The 15,705-nt window shown below is 41.5% G+C and overlaps 1 protein-coding gene and 1 long non-coding RNA gene across 3 annotated transcripts in view; both read right to left on the bottom strand.

The window, feature by feature from the left end:
* The window catches only part of LOC149975892 (uncharacterized), a 144,153-nt gene extending 129,952 nt beyond the window's left edge, over positions 1–14,201 (bottom strand). The window contains exons 1-3 of one of the 2 annotated variants that reach the window (XR_016487862.1): positions 14,063–14,201; positions 13,633–13,694; positions 12,785–12,919 (exon numbers count right to left, since the gene is read on the bottom strand). This is a non-coding gene — a long non-coding RNA (uncharacterized LOC149975892). Of the gene's footprint in view, positions 1–12,784; positions 12,920–13,632; positions 13,695–14,062 lie in introns of those variants that run through there. The other variant, XR_016487863.1, reaches the window with a different exon arrangement.
* LOC110493947 (heme transporter hrg1-A) lies at positions 3,141–8,626 on the bottom strand. The gene is made up of 3 exons (XM_021568568.3): positions 8,323–8,626; positions 5,528–5,695; positions 3,141–5,028 (listed from the first exon to the last, which is right to left on the bottom strand). Exons 1-3 carry the CDS (start codon positions 8,450–8,452, stop codon positions 4,892–4,894), a joined length of 435 nt encoding a protein of 144 aa, XP_021424243.1. The 5' UTR covers positions 8,453–8,626; the 3' UTR covers positions 3,141–4,891.
* Positions 14,202–15,705: the final 1,504 nt, after the last annotated feature.

Raw genomic sequence — 15,705 nt, 5'->3', positions numbered from 1 at the left:
TGGATATGGCCTTATAAATGCTATACGACCTCCTATATACATGTTACCATATGATGAAGTTATAAGAACAAGAAAAGGTGAACAGGTAAAGCCTACTGTGACTGTCCCATCTGAACTGTATTATAACGAAGAGTTAATCACTTAACTTTATGCATAGGTCATATGCGGCCCATCAATATTTTAGGTGCAATTGCTGTTTGGCATTTACCAATATATTTTAAGTATGTCTGACAAAATGAATATATCATTTGAATATATAAAATAAAAAAATATCAAATATCAGATTATTAAAAGTGATTTTAATACATTTGATTAAGGTGTGTAGTGTGAAAAGATACGCAAAGGTTTTACTTTTACCTTTATTTTTTTCCAACAGGAAATTTGAAATATTCCTGCATTTTTCAAGTTTCCTTTTCTTTTTTCAGTTTCATTATTTCTGCCAGTTAAGTCTTAGATGACTTCCTTCCTTGATTTTGCTGGAAAGGAGTCCCCCCCCCCCCCCCCCCTGCCCTTCCCTTTACATACCACACAAAGACACACACATTTTACTGCCTACAGTATAAACTTAATAGGACGGTCTTTTGGTCCAACCCCTACAACTTGTTCAATGGAAATTAATGAGGATTGTTTTTCAGTGTCTTAATGTAAAATGTTATAACAAGCAAGATAAAAAAAATAAAAATAAATGTTGCTATGGCTACTTAACCACAACATTGCAATTACCTTTATACAACGTGACTCTGAGGGCTTGCAAATAAACCAATGTAATGCAATAAATATATAAGTACCAACAAGAATGCTGTTAAAACAAAAGAGTAGAATGAGGGAAGTAGGATGAGGGCAGAAAAATGGTCTCATATAAAGGATCAAAGTTGGAAGATACTTAATTAAATAATTGGTCGAGCTCTGTGCTAGCTTCACTCACACTGCTATCCTATTATGATAATGTCATGTTTTTTTAAAAACTATATTAAAAAAGCTATTGGCAATCTATCAACATTTGCATCTGTTGCGTCAATCACCTCAACAGAGGTAACCAACATGTAATTTACATATTTTTTCATATGAACTTCAAAGTCCCTTTTATCATACACATGTCTAAACCAAATCATTCACCAAAACTCCTTGCATCCTCCAAACTCCCCTTTGAGGGGGCAAAATAAAAATGTGGATGGATTTGAATAATTGCCTAACTTCAAAGCGCAGGTTATTGCCCGAGCGTTTACTGTTGCCTGCAGTGCTATAGGGTGTTTTCTTTTATAATGTGGGCTGAGTGAGTTGGAAAATGGCTGCCTCCTTCTCAGTGTAAATCCCACTCTAAAGCTGAGGTCTGTTTCTACACGGCTGACCTGGCTAAATAAAAACAACAATGTTTCCTTCCCTCGAAATAAAAACACACGGGGCTCCCCAGACACTCTAACCCTCGTCCCCTCATAGAATCCATCTGAGAAACATTACCATGGTAACTGTACTACAACCACAAAAATACACAGGTGCTAAATTTGGGGTTTGTAGGTGGCAGAAGTAAATACATTTTTATTAGACCATAATATGAATGACACTTTACTTTTACTTTAGCACTGGGTAACAGCCTGCAGGTATATACAGGTATACAGGTATAATGCTTTATAACTTATAACCATGTATTAGCCTTTATAATGTCGTTTAAGAAGGTTTGTCCATGAGAAGTCCTATAATGCATCTGATTTACACTAAATATACAAAAGGTATGTGGTCACCCCTTCAAATAAATGGATTCAGCTATTTCAGCCACACCCGTTGCTGACAGGTGTATAAAATTGAGCACAGAGCCTTGCAATCTCCATAGACTATCATTGGCAGTAGAATGGCCTTACTGAAGAGCTCGGTGACTATAAAACGTGGCACCGTCATAGGATGCCATCTTTCCAACAAGTAAGTTTGTCAGATTTCTGCCCTGATAGAGCTGCCCCGCTCAACTGTAAGCTCTGTTATTGTGAAGTGGAAACATCTAGGAGCAACAAGGGCTCAGCAGTGAAGTGACGTGGTAGGCCACACAAGCTCACAGAACGGGACCGCCGAGTGGTGAAGCGCATAAAAATCATCTGTGCTCGGTTGCAACACTCACTACCGAGTTCCAAACTGCCATTGGAAGCAACATCAGCACAATAACTGTTCGTCGACAGCGTAATGAAATGGGTTTCCATGGCCGAGTAGCCTAACATCACCATGCGCAATGCCAAGCGTCGGCTGGAGTGGTGTAAAGCTCGCCGCCATTGGACTCTGGAGAACTGGAAACGCATTCTCTGGAGTGATGAATCACGCTTCACCATCTGGCAGTCCAACAGACAAATCTGGGTTTTGCAGATGCTAGGAGATCGCTACCTGCCCGAATGCATAGTGCCAACAGTAAAGTTTGGTGGAGGAGGTCAAATAGTCTGGGGCTGTTTTTTATGGTTCGGTCTAGGCCCCTTTGTTCCAGTGAAGGGAAATCTTAATGCTACAGCATACAATGATATTCTAGATGATTCTGTGTTTCCAAATTTGTGTTTGTCGAGATCGGTGTGCAAGAACTTGACTGGCCTGCACAGAGCCCTGACCTCAACCCCGTCAAACACCTTTGGGATGAATTGGAACGCTGACTGCAAGCCATGCCTAATCGGCCAACATCAGTGCCTGGCCTCCCTAATGCTTGTGGCTGAATGGAAGCAAGCCGCTGCAGCAATGTTCCAACTTCGAGGTGGAAAGCCTTCCCAGAAGAGTGGAAGGTGTTACAGCAGAAAAATATTAATGCCCATGATTTTGGAATGAGATGTTCGACGAACAGGTGTCCATATCCTTTATGTCATGTAGTGTGTGTTGTGTCCAAACATTAAGGTGATAGAACCCAATCCCCACCCCCCTTCAATTCAACCCCTTCCCTGGGTGCACCCCAGCAACAGTGCAATCACTTCCTCCACAATGTAGTTAAGCTAAACCTTTCCATCAAAGCATTATGTCTACTAGTAGAACAAATTCAAAAGAACTATAAAAATCTAATTAGTCTATGGCCACTATGCCCAAGGCCTAGTACACACGCCGGTTGTACAAACGATGTACAACAAAGTTACAACTGTTGTGTATGAATTTGTGTGAGATGTACTACACTCCCAGCACACGGCTGTCATAAAATTATACTTTATTATTATGGCTCTCACACAGACATACCTGTACAACAGACATACATGTGGATATACACAATGTCATGTTTCTTTATAGTACAATGTGATACATGTGGTAGCCCACAGAGAAGAAAACAGATGTCAAGGGGGAAAAAAAGTTAGAGCACAATCAAATTAATCTCCATAAGCAGCAGTATGATGATGGTGAATAACGTTTGCGAGCTAAAGCGAAGGCACAGCAATGACACAAATTCCACAAAAGGAGCTCCCTCCTTTGAGCGTTCTCCGTTCAAATAAGACGAGGCAGTTGGGTTTCCATTGGCAACTGCTGTGAAAAAAAGGCAGTTGTTCTAACATTCTGTGATGGTAGTGCAATCCTTCTTCATATAATCTCTTCAAAAACTATTTTTGGGGGATGTTTTGAAATAGTGTCGAACACTGACAGGTGTAACGCTATAAGACATTATACAAGTCTCATTTCCAAAGCATTATAACCGTTTCATAATACATAAGTGTTAAGACATGATACTCTAAATGTAGTTGCTTCAGCACATACACTGACTCCGAGGTGACAGCAGGTTTCTGTGGACTAAAAGTTCACACATCGATAACACAGATCAAAACAGTCATCCAAAAAAAAAAAAAAAAAAAAGACTACTAGGATTTCCCCAAACAGGCCTGTGACGTGTCCTTTTGTTGTGTATAATGCATGTTTTATATGTGTGGAGATAAACTTTGCTCTGTTTTCTAACAACTTTCTAAATGAGTGGGGTGTTTTACCAACAGCCGCAACATTTGATCGACTGACTCCCCCTTGTGGCAAGAGAATGGAAACAAATTCTCTATCATAACCACATCAATTATATATATATATATATATATCTTGTTAAGAATATGTTCCTAGGTATATAAGCACAGGAAGATGTACAGCAGGGTTGTTAAACTCATTCCACGAATGGCCTAGTGTCTGCAGGTTTTGGGGTTTTCCTTTCAATTACAACAGAGGCAACCAGGTGAAAGGAGTTTTTTTTACTAATTAGTGACCTACATCAATCAAGTACAAGGGAGGAACGAAAACCCGCAGACACTAGGCCCTCCGTGGAATGAGTTTTCACACGTGATGTACACAATTAACAAGGATTACCCACAAAGTCACCAAAAAGAAGATTCAAATCTCATAAAAAGGGAGATATTGACTCTAAAAACATGTCGAAGACATACAAGAGGAGCACAGACAGTGTCACATACATACACATTGGAACAGTCAAATCCATAAAAGGCATAACATAGGGATGAACTTGTGGATAGACTGGCCTAGCAGGGGTTGAGCATACCCTGTTTACAGATATAGAAAGAGAGAGGGGGGGGATCTAACCGAGAAGGTGCGGGCATGGACAGAGGTCCAGGTACTAATTCTCCCATTAACACAGACAACACACAGGTTGCGTTCCGATTCACTACCCTTCTCCCCACTACCCTTCTCCCCAAAGTGTGTACTCGTTCACTCTCCCCACGTGGATTTATAAGCAAGCGATTGGTGGAAGACATCTGGTGTATGTGCAGCTACCCCACGCCTTTCAGATCAACCCTCATTCCATCACTCATCCTCGTCATGACTACTTGGCTTCACCAACCCCTCAAATCTTCACTCCCTCCCTTCTCCCCTAGTTAGCACCCTCAGGTTAGGAGCCCTGCTAGTTAGTCTTCCATAGACCTCCATTGGGTGGGGGGGGGCTGTTCAAGGGCCCTCATCAAAAGTCACTGAGGATGCTGACGTCGGCAAACTCCTTGCGGTAGCGGTGGGAATAGAGAGCCAGCAGGAAGGACCACTTTAGAGTCATGAAGCTCCACACGCCCGAAAGAAACAGGCTCCTCGGGTCAGTCATGGCTGGGAACCACAAGATACGACAGACATGAGAGACTTGCAGACTCAGAGAAAAAGCCATGGTTGGCACACTGTTACACAATTCATTGAGTCAGGTGCTTCTCAATGAAGGATCCTGTAGGAAAAGTGACCAAAGCTTCAGGCTCATAGCATACACAAGGGCAAGGATCTCACATTGAATAACCCCATGGAGTCATGTGATGCCAGAGCAAACAATCTCTGGCAAGCAGTCATTTTGTGTGGAAATAGATTTCATCATATGTACGTGCCCTAACAGATTAAGACATGCAATACTAAATGACTAAATACATCCTAATGCACAACAAGAAAAAGTACAATGGATGAAACAGAGGATGGGAAGGGAAGCAAATGGGGGAAGAGACGTAGCCATTTGTGAATGAAGAGAGCAAGTGAAGGGGAGAGGAAGAGAAGCAAATTAGGATGAAAGGAGGAGTGAATGAATGAACGAATGAGAGAAGGGGGAGGTGTGTGTGAAACTCACACTCTTTGTTGGTAATGGCAAGGGAGAGGAAGGTAATGAAAGCCACCACGGCCAGCAGGGAGAAGACGACTCCGATGAAGAGGAAGAATTTGAGGCCCTTCAGCCAGGTGCGCCAGTAGTCCTGCAGGTACATGATGTGGGTGATGAGGGCCCAGAGCGCCAGCACACCTGACAGAGACACAAGCACACACATTCACAATCAGGGGCTGGCTGTTCACAATCCCTACACTAAGTAAATTACTGACATCAGACAAGCACGTGTAACTATCACAAGTATTTGCACAGCATAGAATTGAACTGTATTTGAAAAAGCATTGTGGAGGGTGAGGGGTTCTCTCAAGTCAAGAGATAGATGCCTTTGCTTGTCTAACTACAATCTTGAGCTTTAGGTCCTATTGGTATAGACTATGTCAGTGTGTGGCTCGGTTGGTAGAGGCATGGCTCTTGCAACGCCAGGGTTGTGGGTTCGATTCCCACAGTGGACCAGTACCGAAAGAAAAAAAAATAAGTATGAAAATGTATGAACTCACTACTGTAAGTTGCTCTGGATGAGAGCGTCTGCTAAATGACATGTACATTTTAGCAGTGAACAATGTAATATTTTGTTGTGTCATTGTCTCAAATCACACTGGTCTGTCACTCACTCCTCCATGTTCCTCTTTTACTGTTTCATAACCACACACACACACACCACATTTGGGTCTGGACCATAGCACTAGTGTATAGCACTATCCTTCATGAATCCACTTTCACCGCATCTTACACAATATTAGGCTAAAATGGTCTTCACTAGTCGGCCATGCTAGACAGGACAAAGTGGCAATGTCAAGGAGCGTATGGAAAAAGATCCTAAATCATCCCCTACTCCGACGCTCATTTTGAATATGGGCCCAAAACTAATGAGCAAGTAGCCTACATAAACTTTAGTGTTTTTCTTCAAGGGTTGGTTGTTAAAACAGTGTTTGAGGTTGGAAAGTACCCGACTTGCTTCCTTTCAAGCATGGTCAGACAGTGAGTGGAGCTGAGCCACAGTTCCCCACCCTTCTACTGAAGTGTGCACTTGCACACATCCTGTCGTGGCTCTAACAATGGTTGGAATTCCCTCTAGCCAATGCTTAGGGCTAAATCAATCCAATGCTTTTAAAATTCATGACGGGAGTTTTTTTGGGGAAGTGTAGAGAATCGGGATGCAGCCAAGCTAGTAAGTTCAATTGACCCTCATGAGTCATTTCTAGGGGGAATAGGCTTATTCAGCTGTGTCAATCTGCCATGCTGACCCCACTCATTTCCCCATTCCATGGTCTCTAGAATCATATGACCAACCAAGCACATGCCACGAAAAACCCTAGCAAGAATTGCACCCTTATTGATTCTCTCTGTATTGGCACAGGCATCACATGCTGTTATCACAACAAAGATATGGATTTGGCCTTGATAAGAACATCAGTGACAGTGCACTTTATGCAAATGTCCTACTGTTCTGTTTGCCAATAGGCCTACAGCAGAGAGGTGAGAGGAAAGTCACACAGATATCAGCTTGCTGACCTGAGAGGACAAAGTTCACAGCCATAAATGCACCACTTGTTACCTAGTGCAATGGTTCCCAAAATGTGCAGGGCGAGGGTTCCTTTTTTTGAAGGAACTCAGTCCAGCTTTCAATTTACTCTTGAAAGTTGTAACAGTAGAAAGCACAAGGCGCAATTACGAAATTAGGTAGTGCATCATCAGTTATTGCATACCTTAGAGAGATATTTATAACTTGTCAGAAATGTCCAGATCAACTAGCCCATGTCAGCTAAAAATTCTCTGCACCCCATGATAAAAATGTGTTCCCCAATGCTGGAAGGTGGGCCTGCATGAAAAAGTTTGGGAACCCCTGACCTAGTGGGCCATTATGTAACACATAAATAATACTTTAAAGTCACTTCATGCAAATACTAGGCCTAAGCAATTCAGTAACTTTCTAAAGTAACGTTTTTTTACATGGTTGTTAACTAGGCGTAGAGTAGATTATGTTCAATGCGCAAAACAAGTATTACTTTATGGTAGGTTCAGGCTTCCGCTCCAGACCAGCAAATTATAATGGTGATGCTGAAAACTTCAAATGGGATGAGTAGCAGGACACGTGTGCTAAATGCATCTGAGGAAACGTATCAAAAGCTTTCAGTCCCAATAAGCAGTGTACGCAGAAATAACACACCGTTTGAGTTGACACCAGACCGTTTTTTTGGCCAGTGTGGTTGAAGCATCAGGAAGATCCAGAATTCCAGGTTAACCAAGCTGGTAATATAGAATGCATAAAACTGAAAATGCGTTGGAAAGACGAAAGTAGACCGTGCTGGATATACACCTATTAATTGTTTTACTGGGTAATAAAGTTATCCTAGATATTACATAGGTCTTATACCATGAATGTTACTACATTTTTTTGCCAAAGTTGTAACGTTAGCTACCGTTTTAGAGATCATGGAGCCAGCGTGGTGTATAGCCATGTAACGTTAGCTATTCTTTGAAGTTGAACAGTCCAACTTTTCTAGAATGCCTGGGGTAAAACGTTTAGGACTTTAGGTAGAACGTTTAGAAATTTGAAAAGGCAAATTAAAGTGTGGGCTTCTGACAATTTGTCACTCTAAAATCGTGTAACAGTACTGTAAGAAATGGGTAGCCTACTGTGGCAATGTTCAGGTTCATGCGAGTCCAATGGACAGGTAAATCCTTAAAATACTGCAGTGTAGACTGTTACATATTATCCACGAAATAAATATGTTTACATTCGTGCTAATACTTGTCTTTACCTGATAATCCTCCCATTGCAGCTGTCCATGGTTGGTTGTACGCGATGTTCCACACGAGAAACGCTGAGAATCCCATAAGCATGCCAAAAGAGGCATACCCGATACTGATGTACGTCTTATTGAACCCCATTGGGGACAGGTGACACGCTACAAGTAGAATGGGGGGGAAAAAACAATAACTTCAACGTTTAAAAACAAGTGCCTTATTTTGAGAAACTCACCTCTGTTCGACTCAAGCTAGCTAAACAGATGATTATAGTTCTCCTAGCAGCAGGATATTATGCTGCCACCATGATCGCGGACTGTTTCAAAATAAAAGTCCCCCTGCAAGACATGCTATTGGGAATATCTTATTTTTGCAATCTAGTGCAGTCAATGGTGTGTATTCATGGATGCCAAGGGAACCCAGGTTTGACCAATAAAAAAAATAACAATGATACAATTATTTATCTTTCGTCTCTCTGCGTTTTCATCATTTTCCATCAATTCGCAATTGGCTGAATCTCACTGGAGAAATCATCTGAGTGAGGGAAACAGCGCCCCTCTGACTCAGTACGTGTACCCCATGTATCTGATGCTGTCTGGAACAAAAGAGTATGACATGTTGCTGCTGTAGCGTTTGATTGATTGATGACAGCAAGCATTTGGCCTTCCTTGATAAAACAATTATAAAATAATTATCCAATCAGCGTTGAACTGAGCTCAACTGTGGGTTGTCCTAGTGCAGCAAAATGTCCCCCAAGGGAGGCCAGTTTGGATTTGGCTTCACAGCAATTAAATGACACCATGAGAAATATGTCAGAATTGTCAGAAAAACGTGTCCGTTTCTGGTTCACTTGTGGTGATGTCTTGCAGTAGCTAGCTTGTTAAATCGGGATTTTCCTAAACCATGGATGGAGATGGGGATTTGGACTTGTAGTTTTGACTTAATTCTCTGTACAGGCCAATGATTATGACGGCGATTCTGATCTAACCATAAAGTAATATATTGTGCCACTGGCCTGATACGATTAAAGTTCAATATGTAGCCTAGATGTAACCTAGTAGGCTCACGTTAACTAGCTAGCTAACTTAGCTTCTTTTTTTGTTGCCCATGCGAGGAAGTTAGGCTAGCAAGCATTTTTGATAGGTAGCCTATGAAAACAAAAACGAAAAGCGTATGGAGCCATAAACCATTTTGCCAACATGAAAGAGAGGAGGACGGCATTGGCGTTCAACTAGTCTACAAGTAGTCCCCAAAATGTTTTTTGGTATCTTTAAGTGTGTTTTCAATGTATTAAACTAAGCATATATAGCTTTGTTGATTTGATGATGTTTAAATGTTTAAGTTGAAAGGGAGCTGGAGTAGCCGAGGCAGTGCTCCCGTTGTCTTTGTGCTGACTTGTGGTAACTCCGTGGTTCTAAATCAGTAGTTGTTTAGTAAACTGTTAAAAACATTATCTTGCTTGACCATGCTGCAATATTTGCTTTGTGGACTTCACAGGACAGATGTTCCTCTCTGGTTTTGTGATGAAATAAATGTATGTGTAGTTTTTTGTGTGACGGTTGTCTATTTGTTGTCACTGCCTTATTGTATATCACAGTGGCGTATGAATTAATGGGTTATAGAGCAAACAACGCAAATATATGCATCATCAGTTCCTCTTGTCATGTTAGCCATTGCATACCTTAGAGAGCTATTTATAACTTGTCACAATGTCCTGATCAACTAGCCCATGTCAGCTAAAGTATAATTTAAAAAAAAATTCATTAGCCCATAGATTTTGTTGTATTTTTTTTGTCACTCAAATATCACATGAATACACATTAGATATTGCAAACTATATGGAAATACAAAAAAAAAGAAGCTTTAAAACTGCTAAATTGTCTTTGCACCCATGACAATTGTGTAGAATTGCAGGAAATAAGTTTTAAACCTACAAAATGCTCTCCACCAACAAGAGGGGTGTGAAGAGTTTGTGTTATGAACAGTGCTTGTGCCCATAGAAACAGCGTGTGCACGGGTTGTTCCTCAATGCTGGAAGGGGGGGCCACGAGTGAAAAAGTTTGGGAACCTCTATATTTAAGAAATACACTTTTAATAAAATACAAATATATGTTATTGGAATTACTCAATAGTCTACAAAACTTAAATTGGTTTATTGAGCTGGGCAACGGGTTTAATACAGAGTGCTGGTGACTCCTTACTCCACCCATTCCATTCACTGCAATGCAATACACTGTATATGGGATACTTTTTGGGTTGTAGAGAAAAACTTGACTACCTGTCTCATATAAACTGGGGTGAGAAATACTCAGTCAGGTCTCTACTAACCAAATATGTGTCGTTTTGGAGGGGGCTGTGTCATACATATCCAGCAGCACTTCGTTCTCCACCCCCTCCATAGCCCCCAATGCAATACATTGTAATAGACTTTGCCATTTAATTGTTGTCGCCATATTTGCTTGTAGAGCGAACAATGTTCTCAGCTAAGGTGAGGTGGGAAATACTCAGTAGGGTCTCTACTAACCAGGTATGGTTCGTTTTTGAGGGGGACGGTCAGGGCCCTAATCAATTCAAGGCATTTTGGCATGTGGTGTAGAGAACATTTGGAAGTTTTCTCTTTTGAATGAGTTATCCACATGTCAATGTTTTTAAATGATGGCTTTTATTTTGAAGGTTTCGTCATTACCATAAACTGTCATCATCCTTTGTGCTTGCAGACAGAATACTAGCTTGTGCATGCTAGTATAAAAACGTCTGAATGACAATACATTATGTAGCTGCAAAGGCGACAACAATTAAATGGCAAAGTTGAAACATATATAAAAGGCGACACGACATGAACAGTGTGTCCTATTTGTAAAACAAAAAAACATTTGCTCAACAATGTTGTTATCTAATATTTACAGCCAATAATGTGTCAAAGAAATCCTCACACCAGATATAGGCAGTGTTGCCAACTACTCAGTAAGGAAAGTAGCTATTGGCTCTCCTAAAAGTTGCTAAATGACGTCATCGCCTAATTTGCATAGTTGACCATGTGAACGTAATTGTGATGGGGGCTGTAGGAGAGAGAAATAACATTGTGGGAGAGACAAAAAGTGAGTAAAAACACCCTAAATATGTTTAGAACTACAAATGAACTTTCTTCTGTCGATTCTTGTTTTTTTTTAATTGTCACAATTCCAACCCTCCTCTTTTATCCGGGCTTGGGACCGGCACAAATTACCCAAAATAGACACTCTGGCGGAGTTACTTCGTTTTTTATTTTATTTTTTATTTTGTTATTTTTGTTTCGTTTTCTTATTTGGGTTTGGTTTTTAACCTTATGGTCCACTTAAGAGCCTACAATAACACCAGAAAAAGTAGCTAGATTTGTCGCTAGTGTTGATGTTCAAATACAGGAGAACGAGACCAAATCATGGACGCTGGACAGAGTGGATTTCAGTTGTAACAAAAGGCAGTTTATTGAGTCAAAAGATATCTTGTCCTGCAGTTTAACGTGCATGGACCTGATTCATATAGCTCAAATGGAGTTAGCTGAAAAAGGGGCCTAAACAAAGGTTGTAGCAGATTATATACATAGAATAATGTAGGTGGAGTCTTGTCGTGGTGGTCTTCTGACTGGTCCCGAAGAGTTGGAGGCGGACCTGCTCTAGCCAGAGCAGGAGCCCCATTGGTGCACAGCAGAGTCTTCTGCTCTGGGCACCCAACCAGTAGAGGTGGGGATGAAGTGTGTGTGTTCGTGCGATGGAATGTCTGTGTGTGTCCTGGGGTCGTGAGATAAGAGAACTGAGAGGGGCAGTTTATGGTTGGGGGTAGGGTGCTTCCTGTTTGGACAGGGGTGCGTGCAATGACTTGAATCAAGCGGATTAGTTTGGCGCTGTATAATATATGAGCTATGTGTATGAATATATGTATATATGACAAATCCCCCTCTTCACATCTATTAGACGTGAACAATTGAACTAAAATATGAAGCAACCAAACAATTTGGTAGGAACCACATTTTTGAGTCCCCCTCTAGTATGCAGCAAAGCGAGGTAAATAAGCAAGGACAAAAAGGAGACCACTCCAAGTGCTACACCTGGAGTGGCCAAGAGGAGTAGACAGGAAGAGGGGTTGATGCTTTAGTATGTGTTTGTTGTTCTATTAACCATGTGAGAGTGCCTAGGGTTACTCCAAATATCAGTAGGAATATCACAAACAGTGGTTCAGATATTCCTAGCCTTGCCCAGGGAGAGAGAAATATCCCTTTAACTGGGCGAGGTTCCTTTATCAGGGTTAGAGGGGTTTGATGCCCCATCACCTGAATTTCTTCGTTTGGAATCAAATTCAGGCTGTTCAAATCAGCTCTGACTTCAGTCAGTGTTCTGGAAGGAGTTGGGGCTGGGGTGCAATGTGTAAGGTGGTGCCAAGGTGTGCCTGATTTACCTTTGACCTGGACTGAGTGTGAAGTAACCACCTTCACTTCGTACAGTCCAGTCCACCTGGGTTCCAGCCACTTTCTCTTGTGGACTTTAACCCTCACCCAGTCACCAACCTTTACCTTCAGTGGTGGCGTGTCCCCTGGCAGCTCCCCCTCCTGGACCTTGTGAACCTGGGTAGAGAGTGCTGCAGAGAGAACCGTCAGTTTTTTCACATAATCAGACATTACAATTTGTTGTACATCAAGGGCGGGCATATGACCTCCCTCCCTTGGTGGACCAGGCATGACTCTTCCAGTCATTATCTCATGAGGAGAGAGATGGGTGCCTGCTCCTGGTGAGGCTCTCATGGCCATCAGCGCCAGAGGCAGGACTTCAACCCATGTCAACTTTGAACCTGCACACACTTTAGCTATCTTAGCTTTCAGCTTTTGGTTTAACGTTCCACCAGACCTTGAGATCGGGGCCTGTACACAGATCCAAATCTGTGGGTTATGCCAAATCTTTCTTCCACCTGTCTTAGGTGTTTGTTACTGAAATGTGAGCCATTTGTCAAATTTGATTTGTCTTGGGATGCCATACCTGGGTATTAGTTTGGTTTGTAGCCACTTAACCTTTCTGATCTCCCCATCCCGGATCCGGGATCGTGAATACAGACTCAAGCTCATTACCATAACGCAACGTTAACAACGCAAATGAAATGAAATAAATATGCTAGCTCTCAAGCTTAGCCTTTTGTTAACAACACTGTCATCTCAGATTTTCAAAATATGCTTCTCAACCATTGCAAAACAAGCATTTGTGTAACAGTATTGATGGCTAACGTAGCATTTAGCATTAGCATTCAGCTGGCAACATTTACACAAAAAAACAGAAAAGCATTCAAATAAAATCATTTACCTTTGAAGAACTTCAGATGTTTTCAATGAGGAGACTCTCAGATAGCAAATGTTCAGTTTTTCCTGAAAGATTATTTGTTTAGGACAAATCGCTCCGTTTTCTGCGTCACGTTTAGCTATGAAAAAACCCCTGTATCCAGGATTGTGTAAATCTATCAGCAAGCTCATTAGCATAACACAACGTTAACTATTTATGAAAATCGCAAATGAAATGAAATAAATATGCCATCTCTCAAGCTTAGCCTTTTGTAAACAACACTGTCATCTCAGATTTTCAAAATATGCTTCTCAACCATAGGAAAACAATAATTTGTGTAAAAGTAGCTAGCTAGCGTTAGCATTTCGCGTTAGCATTTAGCGTTAGCATTAGCGTTAGCATCCAGCACGCAACATTAACAAAAACATAAAAGCCTTCAAATAAAATCATTTACCTTTGAAGAACTTCTGATGTTTTCAATGAGGATACTCTCAGTTAGATAGCAGATGCTCAGTTTTTCCAAAAAGATTCCTTGTGTATTAGAAATAGCTCCTTTTATACATCACATTTGGCTACCAAAAAAAATCTGAAAATTCAGTCCTCAAAACGCGAACTTTTTTCCAAATTAACTCCATAATATCGACTGAAAACATGGCAAACGTTGTTTAGAATCAATCATCAAGGTGTTTTTCACATATCTCTTCATTGATACATCGTTCTTGGACACATGCTTTCTCCCCTGAATCAAATGGTAAAGTAGAAGCAGCTGGCAATTGCGCACCGAATTCGACGCAGGACACCAGGCGGACACTTGGAAAATGTAGTCTCTTATGGTCAATCTTCCAATGATATGCCTACAAATACGTCACAATGCTGCTAAGACCTTGGGCGAACGACAGAAAGTGTAGGCTCATTCGTTGCGCAATCACAGCCATATAAGGAGAGAATGGAAAACAGAGCTTCAGAAATTCTGCTAATTCCTGGGTGATGCATCATCTTGGTTTCGCCTGTAGAATGAGTTCTGGGGCACTTACAGACAAAATCTTTGCAGATTCTGAAACTTCAGAGTGTTTTCTTTCCCAAACTGTCAAGAATATGCATAGTCGAGCATCTTTTCGTGACAAAATATCGCGCTTAAAACGGGAACGTTTTTTATCCAAAAATGAAATAGCGCCCCTAGAGCTCTAACAGGTTACGACTGACCTAGCATCCCCCTTTGCTGTTGGTATTGCTTCTACCCATTTGGAGAACCTATCTACCATAACTAGGAGATAGTGTTTGCCTTTAGATACATTGTCGGGGCCCATGTCGGTGTAGTCTATACTAATGTCCTGAAAACATGCATTAGGTACTGGGTATGAGCCCATTGGTGTTTGATATGGTTTCTTTGGGTTGTGGCTGCCACAAATGTTGCATTCATCACAAAATAAATCAGTCATACTTTTCATGTGAGGGTGCCACCTGCTATTCGTCTCTCCATCTGTGTCTTGTGTTTGATTGGAAGATTTCCTGTTGTGGTAAAGTTTCTTCTTACCCACTGTGGTCCATCAGTGTGGACTGCTCCATGGGCATAGGCTGAGTCTGTATAGATATTCACAGTCTTTCCTTTTGCTCTGATGAGGGCCTGGGTCAATCCGATGATTTCAGCTAATTGGGCAGATGCTGGTTGTGGGATGATGGCTGATTCAAGGTTGACATGTGAGCCGTCTGGGAGTTGCTGTACCACCGCATAGGCTGCTATGTTTCCTTCTTCTCCTTTGTAGCAGCAGCCATCAGTGTACAGCCATTGGTCGGGATTAGTCAGTGGTTCATTCTTCAGGTCTGGTCTCAGTTTTAGTTATTGTGCCGCTCTTTCAGCACAAGAGTGGGGCAGTCCTTCTTCTGCGTTGAGTGCATCTGCCATATTTTTCTCTGTGTTCACAAACGTGATATGTGACTGAGTGCATTTGTTCTGGATCTTGGTTTTTCTTTCAGCACTGAACGTGAATTCTTTACTCATCAGATACGCAGCAACGCCATGGTGAGTGTGGATTTCCAATGGATGACATCACGAGGTGAGCTGTTTTTTTTCATAGCTTTTGCTACTGCAGCAATGTA

This window comes from Oncorhynchus mykiss, chromosome 17, assembly GCF_057628025.1.
Source record: "Oncorhynchus mykiss isolate SJ-2025 chromosome 17, ASM5762802v1, whole genome shotgun sequence".
In the NCBI taxonomy this organism is placed as follows: domain Eukaryota; kingdom Metazoa; phylum Chordata; class Actinopteri; order Salmoniformes; family Salmonidae; genus Oncorhynchus; species Oncorhynchus mykiss.
The sequence above is the reverse complement of the archived record's forward strand: the minus strand, read 5'-3'. Positions and strand labels throughout refer to the sequence as shown.

Excerpts from the sequence above, each read along its gene's own strand:
- LOC110493947 (XM_021568568.3), bottom strand. The coding sequence starts at position 8,452 with ATGGGGTTCAATAAGACGTACATCAGTATCGGGTATGCCTCTTTTGGC. Across the intron at positions 5,696-8,322 it reads TGCAATGGGAGGATTATCAG|GTGTGCTGGCGCTCTGGGCC; the intron begins GTAAAGACAAGT and ends TGTCTCTGTCAG. Across the intron at positions 5,029-5,527 it reads TGCCATTACCAACAAAGAGT|CCATGACTGACCCGAGGAGC; the intron begins GTGAGTTTCACA and ends TGTGGTTCCCAG.